This window comes from Halyomorpha halys, unplaced genomic scaffold, assembly GCF_000696795.3.
Source record: "Halyomorpha halys isolate HHAL.00 unplaced genomic scaffold, Hhal_1.1 Scaffold299.1, whole genome shotgun sequence".
NCBI classification, from domain to species: Eukaryota; Metazoa; Arthropoda; class Insecta; order Hemiptera; family Pentatomidae; genus Halyomorpha; species Halyomorpha halys.
In genome coordinates, this window is record NW_027107963.1 from 1,095,625 (window position 1) to 1,109,154 (window position 13,530).

The following is a 13,530-nucleotide window of genomic DNA, read 5'->3' on the forward strand; positions in this document are numbered from 1 at the left end:
TATTTCTCTTCTTGACCATAAATATATTTTTATTAATTACCAACCTTAAATAAATAGCTGATGTATGTAAGGAAAAAACATTTAAATTTTTAGAAGAAAAAAAATTACTAAATTAATGTGTTTTAATTTAATTAATTAATTGCATGTATGAAACAGTGGCCATAGCCACAAAATGGCTTGGAAAAAGTTTTGTTGGTATTTTAAAAATATTTTTTTCATACTTGAAATGAACTGTTTCAGTTGAATATCGTCTACTTTGTTCAACAACCTTCTGTCCTTTTCCTCGGAGAACCTAAATTCTATCATTGTAGTAGAGCTAGGGTCAGTTTTGGTTGAAAAACTAAATAAGATAATTTTTACAGGTCTCTTTTGAAACTAACTTAACTCCATCAAGGGAGTTTTAATGGGACAAAAAGAAATGAAAATCTGAGAGTAATGTATCAGGGATATAAAGAGGATGCAACAAAATTTCCTTGTCAACGTCTCAATTTTTACTATGTTAATAATGATGCTGCATAATAAAAGTAAATTATCTTTTAATTAATTCTGGCAAATTTTGTTGTGTTATTTCTGGCTTTTATCTTATTAAATATTTGCAGTTTGACATACTGCACTCTCACCTAATCCACAATCAGAAAATAGAAACACTAATAAGTAAACTTATAATGTCAACAATAACCTTGATCACTAAATAGGTAATAATGATTTTAGATATAAGAATTATAACAAACTATAATATTAATTTAAAAAAAATTAAATTTATCAGCAAAGTTATACAAGTAAAGATTACCTTCTTCTCTAATACAATCAGAATTAATTAAAGCAAGAGGTTTCTGTATTTGATCTAATTTGGCTTCTTTTTGAGATGATACATCGGCTGCAGCAGCATCTTTTGTTTTATTGTTACAAATATTAACAAAATTACCAGTTGAAACATTTTTTCTCTGATCTAAATCGAAAATTGATTTTGAACAACCTGAAAGTAAAGACAAATACATTAAGCAAACTAATAACAATTGTATCATTCGAATGGTATTTCATCTTAAAGATCTGATTTATCTAGGACACAATACATAGAGTGAACTTCCTCCCACCCAGAACTTCAAGTATGCAAGCTTATGAAATATTTTGGATTACTCAACGTATATCAAGAAAAATTAAATTAAACTTAAATTAAAAATTAAACATCTTTGAATTACTATTTTGTTAGAGTTCTCAAGAATTCATATTAAACTTTAGTACAACTTTTATTTCCTTTCGAATTAAACAAAAAAATACAAAATTACATTATAATAAAATATACTTGCTTATGAAATTTAAAAGTGCACCGTAGGTTAACAAAAATTTTAATTTGAAGTTGGCCGAAAATGAATGCCTTGTAATATTTGACGAATGACCAGTCATCCAGGCATGCTGACATGGTTCGTCAAGTACAATGTTGTTCCTTATACGTACATTCTGATTCCAAACAAACTTGAATAACGCTATTATTTTTTGCTGAATAATTTTTTGCTATATATATATATACACACACACACACATATATTTACAGTAATGATGTCCCTTACCATACAATGCCAGAATAAAGGAACTTTATGCATGAATTTAAATCATTTCAAAGCAACAGAGGTTTTTTAAACTCTCAAAATAGGATTTTTCGTGAATATGTAATTTTCAAAACATTTATCTTTGATTAAATATTTCTTCACTATACGGAGATTAATAGATTAAAAATATTTTTTTTTAATAAATAATATAAAATATAATAATAATCAACAAGCTTTCTTAAGGACTTTTAAAAAACGAGCATTTCTTAGAAATTATTAAAATAGTCCTTTTAGAAAGAATATTAATAAAAGCTGCCACAATGAAGAGCAATAGTTAATAGTAAATAAAGTGTTCATTCAGACCAAAATAAAATATAGTACATAACCAGTGTCAACATGTTAACACAAGTGCTGAATAGTAAAGGAGTAGTTATACCCAAGTAAAAATAGCTAAAAATTGTTCTATATTTAGAAGTAAGTGTATATTAATATCTGCCAACACATTCTTATGTAAAATGTTTGAAAAACACGATGGTAAAAAGTTTACGATTTCTTGGGGTGTGTAGACCTAACATGGCAGATTTTTCCAAGTGGCTATCATATATTTTCAGGTTTATTCCTAGTAAATCCCAAAGTATTACAAGTGGCTGAAGTGTCATTATAAACTATTTTATAATGCATTTAATGAGATTCAATTTGAGCCATGCTAGATGTTCTTTATGTACAATCTTTCCTAAGTGATCATTTTTCTTCTGAATAATGAGAAACTATCATTTTGAGAATTTATTTTGACAAATATCATGAAAACCACCATACTTATGAAAATAATCACTACAAACTACATAATGAGCTTCAAATAGAGCTTTATACATTCAATATTTTCTGAGATAGTTTTTAAAACAATTTTTTTTATTTTTTTTTTGTAAAAAATGAGAAATCAACATTTTGTGGATTAATTTTGACGAACATCATTGAAACTGCTACTATTATGAAGATGATAATTATAAACTACTTAGTGGTTTATTTCACGAGTTTCCAATTGGCTATCAGATATCAATATGTCAAATTGTTCATAAAATATCAAACTTTTCTCCATATATGACTGATTCCTAATGTTGCACAGTATCAAAATCGCGAAAAACTATTTGTGCTGAAGGAATAAAAATATCTAAGATTAATCATATTTCACAAAATAATGTGATTAGATAATTCATTAATAATTAACTTATTTGGAAAAACATTTAGGTGTTTTTGTATCTCAGAAAATATTGGACGCAATGAGCTTTATCAGAGCTCAATTTGAAGCGTGTTAAATGCACAATAAAGTAGTTTAATATTATCATTACTATCCAGAACATAGCAGTTGAACGTGAAGAGTTTTATTAGCGCTCAAATCTACTCTACTTTAAAAAAGAGCAAGTAAACAATTGTTCGCACTGTAAGTATTTTTCAAGATATTGAGCATTGAATTAAAAATCAGCGAAAACTTTAGTTTTTTTCTTAAATGTAATGATGGAATGTTCTTGCAATATTTCAATACTTACATTTTAAGGACGTCAACTGTTTCTGTTGTTTAGACAAAATAAAAGATTAAATTATTTTCTAATAGATAATGTTTGTTAACAGTTAGAAAAAATACAATCCAAAAAAAGTAATTTTGATTGAAGTATATAAAAACAAAAGTTGAAACAAGTAATGGGTAAATATTTTATTTCTGGAAATAAGATACCCAATAAAGGAAGGGAAAATTTTAAATCTATTCATTCTAAAAGGGTTTCTAGGTATAAACCTAAATGCACTGCACTACCTTAGCACTAGAAATCATTAGGTATAAAATAGGTTCTTTTAAAATCTAAGATGATGCAAACCTCCTTAAACATACATATAATTTGTTTAATTTAATGTTTTAAATTTTACTAATTTCTATTGCTGAGTAGCTAGTAATACTGTACAAGTTACTGGCAACAAATCTAAAAATATATGGCAGCCATCTTGAAAAAAAAATTTGCTAAATTAGGCCTACGCACCTTCAGGGAGAAATAAACTTTTCATTACACTTTCACAACACCAACTATTAAAATAAATTTGCTAACACTCCTGGGTTGATTACTATTTTACTAGCCTGCTGTGTGAGTAAAATCATAGGACTAGAATGCAGGTGACAAAGATTATACCAAATTAAATTGAAAAGTAAGAAGTAAAATTTACCTTTATCATTTGAAGAAAGAACAGATTCACTTTTGGAAGTTCTAGTTACAATACTAGGATTGGTTTGATTCCATTGTGATGGCTGCAATTTGGCTGAGTTATTTCTAAATGGCCCGTGGTTTATTTCTGCATTAGAAACCTGATTATTTTCGACAGGTGGTTTTATACAAGGTTGAGCCAATACCATTTGTCTGCTTTCAAAACTTTTTTCTGTAAAAAAGAAAAAAGTAAATATCAGAAAATATAATTTAGGAAAATTAATGGATATATCCAGAGATAAAAACACACATCACCTTTTTGAAAAAACGTTTTGGAAGCATTAACCTCAAAACAGACAGGTTTTAAACAGTCCTTAATTCCTATCACTTCGCTTATTTCCTGAATCCTTTTAAATGGGTTTTGAACAGATTCCCTTGCTGAGTTCTTATTCTTTATAGTATCATTAATATTTTTTCTATTTAAACAATCAGTTTTCAATTCTAAAACGGATTTCTGTAAAATGTTAAAATGTTTTATTTTATTTATAGAATTTTCTTCGGTTCCTTTGTTCAACAAGTTGTTTGGCTTGATTACTGTCTTATGACAAGTGTCTTGTCTTGTAGTGCCATTTAAGAAAGTTTGTCCAAATACCCATTCATTTTTATTATTCGAATTTTGAGAACTTTTTAAACTATTATGAAAGACAGGAGGTTGAGATATATTGAACAATGATGAATATATATTTGTGCTATTCATTTTATCTGAAGTTCTGGCTTTACAAGATTGTTCTGGGAACGAATATTTCAAAGATAAGCTTCCAAATCTATAGCAAAAGTGTTCGAGATCAAATTGTTTATCAGCTCTGATGGGAAACAATCTATTGCATTTTATTGTATCACTTTCACTTTCATTAAAGTACTGCTTTCTGAATGTACAGTTGCGTTCACTAACTTTGTTCTTTGATAGGTAATCTGAAAAGTAAAAGAACGATAATATAAGTTATCTTAGGTTTGTGAAAATCCAAGAACTAAGGTTACTTAAGTTTGAAACTAAAGGAAGCATTCAAGCTTCAATCATAATGACAATCATGATTAATAACATGTAAAATTAATATTTCTTCTACATAAAATAAAACAGAAAATTAATACTTGCTAGTTACCAGCATAAATTATTCAGAGCTTGAATAGAAATATTGGAATATATTACAGTATATTAAAAATCTTGGATTAAAAAAACATAAACCATATTTAGCTAATGAGCTACATAAAAATAAACCACACAAAATAGTAAATATAAATTACCTGAGAAATAATAATCATGATTTTTGGGTTGATCACGACCACTTTGGAAATAAGGATTAGATATTTTTTTCATGTTTTCTGTCCTGTAATCATTTGATCTGCTAATTGATGGTCCGCTACAGGTTAGAACAGTTGCTGTATTTTTATTAATACTACCATCATTACACTGGGTATTTCTTTTGTCACGAACAAAAGAGCAGTGAATTGCAGATGGGTCTGCTAGTTCATTAACATCACCAGATGTGTCAACACAACACTTATCGACATTACATTTATCTCTCACTGTTATTATAGGAAGGTTTTGTTTTTGCATCACTGGAGGAATACTAATTTCAACGTTACTACAATTGTAAAGTTTTAAAGTAACAGGAGGTCTAGCATCACAACTGTTATTACAACAACCAAAACAATGAGAATTTTGAAATTGGTAATTAGAAGCATAGTTCCCATTCAATGGTATATGGCTACCATTAATTGGTTTCTCAGTAAACAGTAAACTATCATTTAAAGTTTGGTATTTAGATTTAAGTGTAGAATGTGGAGATTTTTTCTTGTCTGTTTGATCACCACTATTCGAAGAGCATTCATTTTTTATATCACTAGATTCTTTTTCAATCCTATTATTAACACCATTTTCAGTAACTTCTAGATTAGAATTAACATGATCTGAGTTAACTTGGATAACACCGTCATGTTGCAAGGTTTGGTTGTGATCAAGATAATCGAGTACTCTTGGCTCATCTGATTTCAAGGGAGAAATCAAATCTGGTAAACTGCCTTCAAATTCTAGGAAATTATTTGAATCCTTATGATTAGCATCAATGTCATTTTGTTCTGATCTGTCATCATAAGTACTACTGTCTTCTTCCAACATTGAAGGAACAACTTCTGAACACTTACTGTTATTTTCATGAACTTCTTCAATACTTGATGCATCTTTGGAAACATTTTTGTAAAACGAACAATGATCAATACTGTCAACACAATTAGACGAACTGTTTGATTCCTCACAAGTAATAATATCATCCCCATTATTACTGATTATTTGACATGACTTTTCAGAACTTGATTTATCATCGAAAGGCTGTGATGTTATGAAGCTGTCAGGCATACTATTAACATTACTAACATCAAGCACAGGTTCAGGACTTTGAGAGTTGGACCCTTCCTCGATACCCAAGAAGTTATTGGTTTCATTGCAATCTGTATCATTTTCACAATCACTGTTGTCAGACATGTCTTCTGAAAACAAACAAATAATCAGTGACAATAAAATATGAATATTATAAGAGGGTGGTTTGAAAAGTTCTCGGAATCACTGCTAAAGCAAGGTGGTTCCCACGCAATAATCACACATCTGTTGTGAGTGAACACGTGGCGTGAGTGCTAATGACGACTCTTTTTTTTGTTTTATGCATACTTATTTGTGACAATGGAAAAAACTGAGATTCGAGCAGTGATTAAGTACTTTGTAAAGAAAGGTATGAAAGCAAAGGAAATTCATACCGACTTTCAGAACACACTGGGGGACTCTGCTCCTTCATATTCAACTGTTGCCAAGTGGACCAGCGAGTTTAAATTTGGTCGGGAGAGCTTAGATGATGATCCACGTAATGGATGGCCAAAAAGAGCTACGACCCCAGAATTTATCGCAAAAGTGCATAAAAAGGTCATGGAAGATACTCGACTTAAAGTACATGAGATTGCTGAAGCTATAGGGATGTCACCTGAACGGGTATATCAAATTTTAACCGAAGAATTGGGAATGAGAAATTATCCGCAAGATAGGTGTCTGAACAAAATCTGGCTAGTTTTCAGCGAAACCAACAAGATTTTTTGTGCCGGTTTGTGACTACAGATGAAACTTGGGTCCACTACTATAACCCAGAGACCAAACAGCAATCAAAGCAGAGGAAATATGTTGAGTCACCACCACCAAAGAAAGCAAAGGCAGTACATTTGGCCGGAAAAGTCATTGCCTCAGTTTTCTGGGATGCAAAAGGCATTCTGCTAATAGATGATCTTCTTACTAAACCTCCTAGACCAACTACTGTACAAGATACGCAAAAAAAGGAGAAGTCCTCTTTCATCAGGACAACGCCCGCCCGCACATAAGTGCTATTGCCATGGCCAAACTTCATGAACTGAGGTACGAATTATTGCCACAACCACCTTATTCACCTGATTTAGCACCATCAGACTTACATCTCTTCCCCAAGCTGAAAATTTTCCTAGGTGGATGGAGATTTCCTACAAGAGAAGAACTGACAGCCAAATTGAAGACGTATTTTGCAGGCCTGAAGAAATCTCATTTTCGAGATGGAACCAAGGCATTCAAACATCGCTGGAACAAATGCATTAGTCTACAGGGAGACTATGTTGAAAAATAAAAGCAGTTCCACCAAAGTAAGAAACATCTTTCTAGTACATTCGGAGAACTTTTCAAATTACCCTTGTATAAACAAAAACACACACATGGATATAAAGCAAGGTAATTCTCATGATGGCTTGACAAACTACAGTTATGACTGACTTTGAGGTTGTTTTTACATAATTTATAATGGGCTTCAATTTTTGTGTGTATTATTATATTATATAGTGTATATACGTAATTAGAAAGCCATGTCTCTTGTAAACAGTGAATAGTCAAAAAATTTTACATTTAAAATAATTGTTAAATTCAAGATTCTCAAATATGTTACCATTGACATCCCTATCCATATACACTAAAAGATTCATTAGCATATCTTGATGAAAAACAATCCTAACTCGAAACGAATAAGTTTTCACAAAGCATAAATGTTATTTCAAAAACATGGAAGTTAGTAAAACTTTTGAGCATTTTCAATGGTTGTAAGGTCATCAAGGACTAATGTTTCCAGAGCAAGGCATAAACATGTGCTTGAGTATATTACAATTATTTTCAGAAATATTCATTTTTTAAGGTGGCAATCCTGGTCCCATTTTATCTTGGGTGGTGAATTGACTTATAATAATATAATGGTTTTAATCTCTTATTCAAAGAGCTTATAAAATTAATTAAGAGTTTCATTACTTTCATTGTTCTCTGTTAATTTCATTTTTTTTCATTGGCAAAGATTGAAAATCCAGTAGATGTAGTTTCTATAAATTTAATCTTTTTTATTAAAAAAAAAAAAAAAATTAATTGAAATAGTTACATTCTTGAGAAAATAAATGCTTTACAGTGAGGCAAATCTAGTAGAACTAAAGTCTAAAAATGAAAAATAAATTTTGAATTTTTTTTTTACAATATCATTATGGTATTGTATAGAAGTAAACAACAATAAATTTTAACAAAAAGAAGCAGTAAACTGAAGAAAAAACAGACCAAAAGCTAATACTATAGCGTATAAAAATGGTTTTAAAACATAAGAAACGAGGAAAATGAATAAGAAATAAATGGGAGAACCTTGTATCACACCTGACAAGGAAAAGAAGATTTACTCTTGACGATAAAATATTGCATAATTGGTATATAAGAATTCAGATCAGATACAAATTTTAATACAAAAAAGTATTACATAAACCCAAACTTCAGTAAAGAGGAAATTGAAAAACTTGGTTGACATAAAAAAAGCTAACTAAAGCTTAGTGATAATAGTTTGACAATCTTTCTTGCTTTTTAACCTTACAATTTGTTAGTTTAACAATACTAGCATAAATAAAAAAATGGAATTTAAATTGGAACTATTTAACTAAATAAGTTAAAAGCAAGAACATTAAGCATAAATTATGAATTGTAAACAATTAATTGTCATATGTTAAATAAATACAGCTTGCACAAACTATAAGATTTAAATAATGAAATAATGATTTCTATTCATATATGTATGGTAATTATTTACATCTAGATTCTTTTAAAAAGATTTCACCATTAATTTTATTTTGATTAAAAGACAATTTTGCATAATTCAAACAGAGCACTAAATAATAACTAAATGTATAAAACTTTTATTTATACATTACTTGTACAAATTCTATTTATATTTACCGAGTTCATCCGGATTCAAGATATCAGAAGGATTTGACTTCATGGTAATTAAATCATTGTCTTTAACATTATCTTTCTTCATATCTGGAAATTATAAATACACATATATTCATTATATCTCACAATGATAATAGATACTAAAAATATATCATGTATCAATCAATATAGTATAAAAACATTCACTCAGAACAACTGACAATCTAAAACATAATAAATTATTATAAAATAAAAATATACAGTTTCATACCATTTTAATAAAATAACACAGAATGAAAATTTAAAAAAACAACATACATCAGTATATTTTCTTAAGTTTGTGTAACTTAGGTGTTTTTTTGGTTTGTTTAATGTGTAAACAATAATTTGACAGATGGAGATTAATTTTGAAAGTTTAAACCATCATATCGTCAACAAAATTGTAAAACTACAATATTTTGAAACAGTTTGATTTAGAGCCAGCTAGTTTCAGTAGAACATACAAACAAATAAATTAACAATTATATTACAATTTACAAAACAATTGGTTATATCAATAAACATAAACAATGTCAATTGATTGATATTTATCAATTATAAAAAAATGGATACTTTTAGCCTCAACCTTTTTATTAATTTATTTAACACCACCAACCTAGCCATTATATATCAAGGATAATTTAAAATTTAACCCGTACACAGTGCTCCCTAGGTGTAGCTGGTTACAGTAAATATGTTTAAAAAAATTCAGAATTGTAAAAATAACATTTTTGTAAGAAATTATTAGTTTTTATTTACTTTCCACAAATATGAGATTAATATAATTACTTATTTAAAAAAGGGAGTGATATATAACTGAAGATGTCAATTGCATTGTTATTAATACTTGACTAATAAGCAGTGCTGCCAATTCTCCCTACTAAAACAAACTCACTCAGCACCTTTAAAATACCCATTTTACCTGATAAATAACCGTAACTGTATGATGGTTACAGTCATGATTGTATAGTTGCACTAGCTCCGGCATGTAGTTGATATTAGGGGTATTCATGATCTATGTTAAAGCGTGTTAAATGGAAAAACTCGTGTTAAATCGAAAAAAATTGCCTTCTTTTGCCGTGGTAAAACGAAATAACATTTAACATGGCTGAGAGTCTGTTACTTGGTCAGTTAAATCGAGAATGACGTCACACAAGAGACCAGTTGAGATCGCCGCCATATTAGTTGTGACTTTCAATACAGTTGTCAATTAGCTCATCTTCATTCTCTTCTTCACAAGTTTGAAGATCAATAAGACACTCATAAGCTAAACTTTCACACAAATTCCACTTTTCACTCACTCTAGGCATGTTTTAATTAATTACTTAAATCAAAACTGAAGTAAACAATAACATGAGGGTCTGGAAGGAAGGTTATAAACATAAAAGCTTATACAACAAGTTGCTGAGAAAATCCGCTAGGGACTCTTATGCATTTAACGTTTAACATGACTTCAAATAGGGCTGCTCACAATCCTATAGTTATAACATTTAACATGGAAAAACATATAACATTTAACACAACATCATGAATACCCCTATTATAAGTAATGTCAGTGAAACAACTGGCATGTTAATTATCACATGTGTAGGCCTTGACAGTGAACTATCATGCAGTTTCTGTTATTGGAGCAGAAGTGTTAGCCACTAACATGGGGTAACTATTTGATTAATGTTGCACTGAGTCTGGCATGATCATAAATAGTAAAAGTAATGTCAGTGAAGCAATAGTCACATTAAATCTCACCTTTAACAGTGAACTATCCCAACATATCAACCTTACCAACTGTCATCATGTTAAGTGAAAAAATATTTTTCTTATATATTTGTCCGAAAAACTTAAAATTACATCTCCCGGGCCCCTGAAATAAAGTCGTCCAATACTCCAAAATTATATCCATCATAGGCCTCAAAAATAACTTTATAACTTATGTCACCCTATACTCTTCATTATTAATTTTCAATAAAAAATACTGAAAATAAGATATAAAAAATTGTTATCTGTCTGGAACCAGTGCAAGTAAACTACTACTACGAGGGCTGTCCAGAAAGTAACAAATGTTTTGGCCTATCGTAGAGATGGGTGGGGGTAGAGCCACCATATTGGTGTCTGAACGTTCCTACATTCAGTACGCATCCAGCTGTTGTAGCATGAGGACTGTGCATTCCTCACTGTGGGTCGTCAAAATGTGCCCTGCAATAGAAAATCCTGCCACTTGTGAAGTGCACTAATCTTTCTCCAAGAATACAGCACAAATGGTAATGCAGTTCTGGATCGTATCGTAACCGAGGCTAGGGTGAAGCATGTCAACTGTGAAACAAAACAGCAGTCGATGGAATGGGTGCACATACATTTTCCCAAGAAACTACGAATGTTTTTGCAAACGCTGACGGCAAGAAAGGACATGGTTACTGTATTTTGGGACTCCAAGGGAGTGCTTCTCATTGATATTCTGGAACGTGGAGCAATAATCAACTCAGAAAGGTATTGTGAAACAATAAGAAAGTTATGGCGGACCATACAAAATAAGTGTCGGGGAAAACTTAGCACCAAAGTGTTGTTTTCACAACACACGTCCACACACAGCCAATCGTGCCTGGGCACTCTTGGATAGTTTTAGACGGAAGGTGATTGACCATCCACCATATATACAGCCTGGATTTGGCACCGAGCGATTACACCTCTTCCCAGCGGTGGGAACAACAAATGGCTCAGTAAACAACGCTTTGATACTGATGCCAAACTGCATGCCGGTGTAAACCAGTGGTTGAAAACACAGGCGGCAAATTTTTACAGAGAGGGTATTGAAAAACTTGTGCCATGGTATGGCATTGGTATCTAGAAAAATAGAGTGTACCTTTCAAATGTATATATTAAACTTTGAGTTTTTTTAATTTGTGAATTGTTTATTACAAAACGTCTGTTACTTTCTAGACAGTCCTTGTATAATCATATTCAATATAATCATACCACTAAATAGGATGGAAACAACAAAAAACTGTAGAAAAGGGCGGTTTTCAAAAATAATGTCTCTTTAGAGGGGAATAAACAGTTTTATCTCAACAAGACATTGAAATATCTTGAACAGTAGTACTGAACCCATATCAAGTCCAAATTTAGGATTAGGGCGGATCTAGACCCAGTATTCTGTATAAAATTGAAAATAAGTTAATAATATATACTACCTTTTAAGTTGTCTTCATTTTTCTTCTTATTGCCATTTTTTGCAGATTTAGGTTCTAAATCAATGGGTGTATGTTGCAAATTAAGAATTTTTCTCACTAAAACAAATAAAGAAATAAAATAGTGAGGAATAAGAGGAGAGGGAGATTCACTACTTGATAAGGAAGGGTTGTTTCTTGAATAACTAAGATACAAGGCATTAACGTCAATATTCATGCTTAACTAACAAGTACTTTGCCCAATCCTAGATTTTATCCTATCTTGCCACCACACTCTCACAACTTTGTAATGTTATCACTTACAAGAGATACTCCTGAGTTAGTTTAATATAATGTATACTTACATTTATATATCAGAAATCTCCTAAAGAACCATGTTTTAGGGGTTATGAAACAGGTATTATAAAATGGAAATCCACCCCTTACAATGACTTTTGATGCAGGATCCTATAGGTAACCAACCTATTCAATCAGAGTAGGAGGGGTGTTTCAAGTTTTCATCCGTGTGACTGCCACAAAATGAAGTTCCGCCCACACCAGAATCAACAGTACTGCTGCTAACTCAAGGATGGTAAGATGATGCCTCAACACACTCGGCTACAAAGTTCTCGATCCAATCAGAACAAGACGAGGAATGGTAAAAGAACTCTATGTGAATGAATGAACAATTGTACACCACCTGGAAGCCATTGGTAAAACAAAAACTCGCCAAGTAGGTGCCATACAAATAAAATGAGTGGTAATGTTGTGTAATTGATGATGCAACATCTGCGAGATTTAGGGTAAGAAATCCTTAAATACCCACCCTATTCACCTGATCTCTTCCCTTATAAACATCTTCCTTGGTAATAAAATCCAGAATAAAAACAAAATATGGAATTGGGTGAAAACAATATAAAAAATCTGGAATCAGAATACAAGAAAAAACTACAAGAAATATTCTAACATAATACAGAATATTAGTACTTAAGTTTATTCTTCACCTCAACATCTCAATAAAAAGCTTTTAAACTCATTTCTAAATTAAATTAATGTTCGATTTTCCACATTTTCATAAAATAACATAAACAAATAATGTAATATTATAAATAACAAATAAGTTATATTAAAACAATAAAATAAAAACAGCAAACATTAATAAGGAAAGCATGAATATCATAACGAATAATAAAGTCTACCTACAACCTACCGCAATAAGATGGAATAGTAGAACGTAGAAACAGGAAATAAGAAGCCTGTTTAACAGAATTATAATTCAGCCGGTTGTACCAAGTAATCCAAAATTA

The 13,530-nt window shown here is 30.6% G+C and overlaps 1 protein-coding gene and 1 long non-coding RNA gene across 4 annotated transcripts in view; one reads left to right on the forward strand and one right to left on the reverse strand.

The window, feature by feature from the left end:
- The window catches only part of LOC106680916 (uncharacterized protein PF3D7_1120600), a 34,240-nt gene that overhangs the window by 14,169 nt on the left and 6,541 nt on the right, over positions 1–13,530 (reverse strand). For 2 of the 3 annotated variants that reach the window (XM_024360485.2, XM_014420942.3), the window contains exons 6-11: positions 12,248–12,343; positions 9,048–9,131; positions 5,036–6,277; positions 4,049–4,705; positions 3,756–3,965; positions 791–976 (exon numbers count right to left, since the gene is read on the reverse strand). In XM_024360485.2, coding sequence (XP_024216253.1) covers positions 791–976; positions 3,756–3,965; positions 4,049–4,705; positions 5,036–6,277; positions 9,048–9,131; positions 12,248–12,343 — 2,475 coding nt within the window. The remainder of the gene's footprint in view (positions 1–790; positions 977–3,755; positions 3,966–4,048; positions 4,706–5,035; positions 6,278–9,047; positions 9,132–12,247; positions 12,344–13,530) is intronic. The other variant, XM_024360670.2, reaches the window with a different exon arrangement.
- On the forward strand, positions 8,954–13,259 carry LOC106680920 (uncharacterized). Its single transcript, XR_001343165.2, has 2 exons — positions 8,954–9,091; positions 12,688–13,259. It is a non-coding gene; the product is annotated as an uncharacterized lncRNA (long non-coding RNA).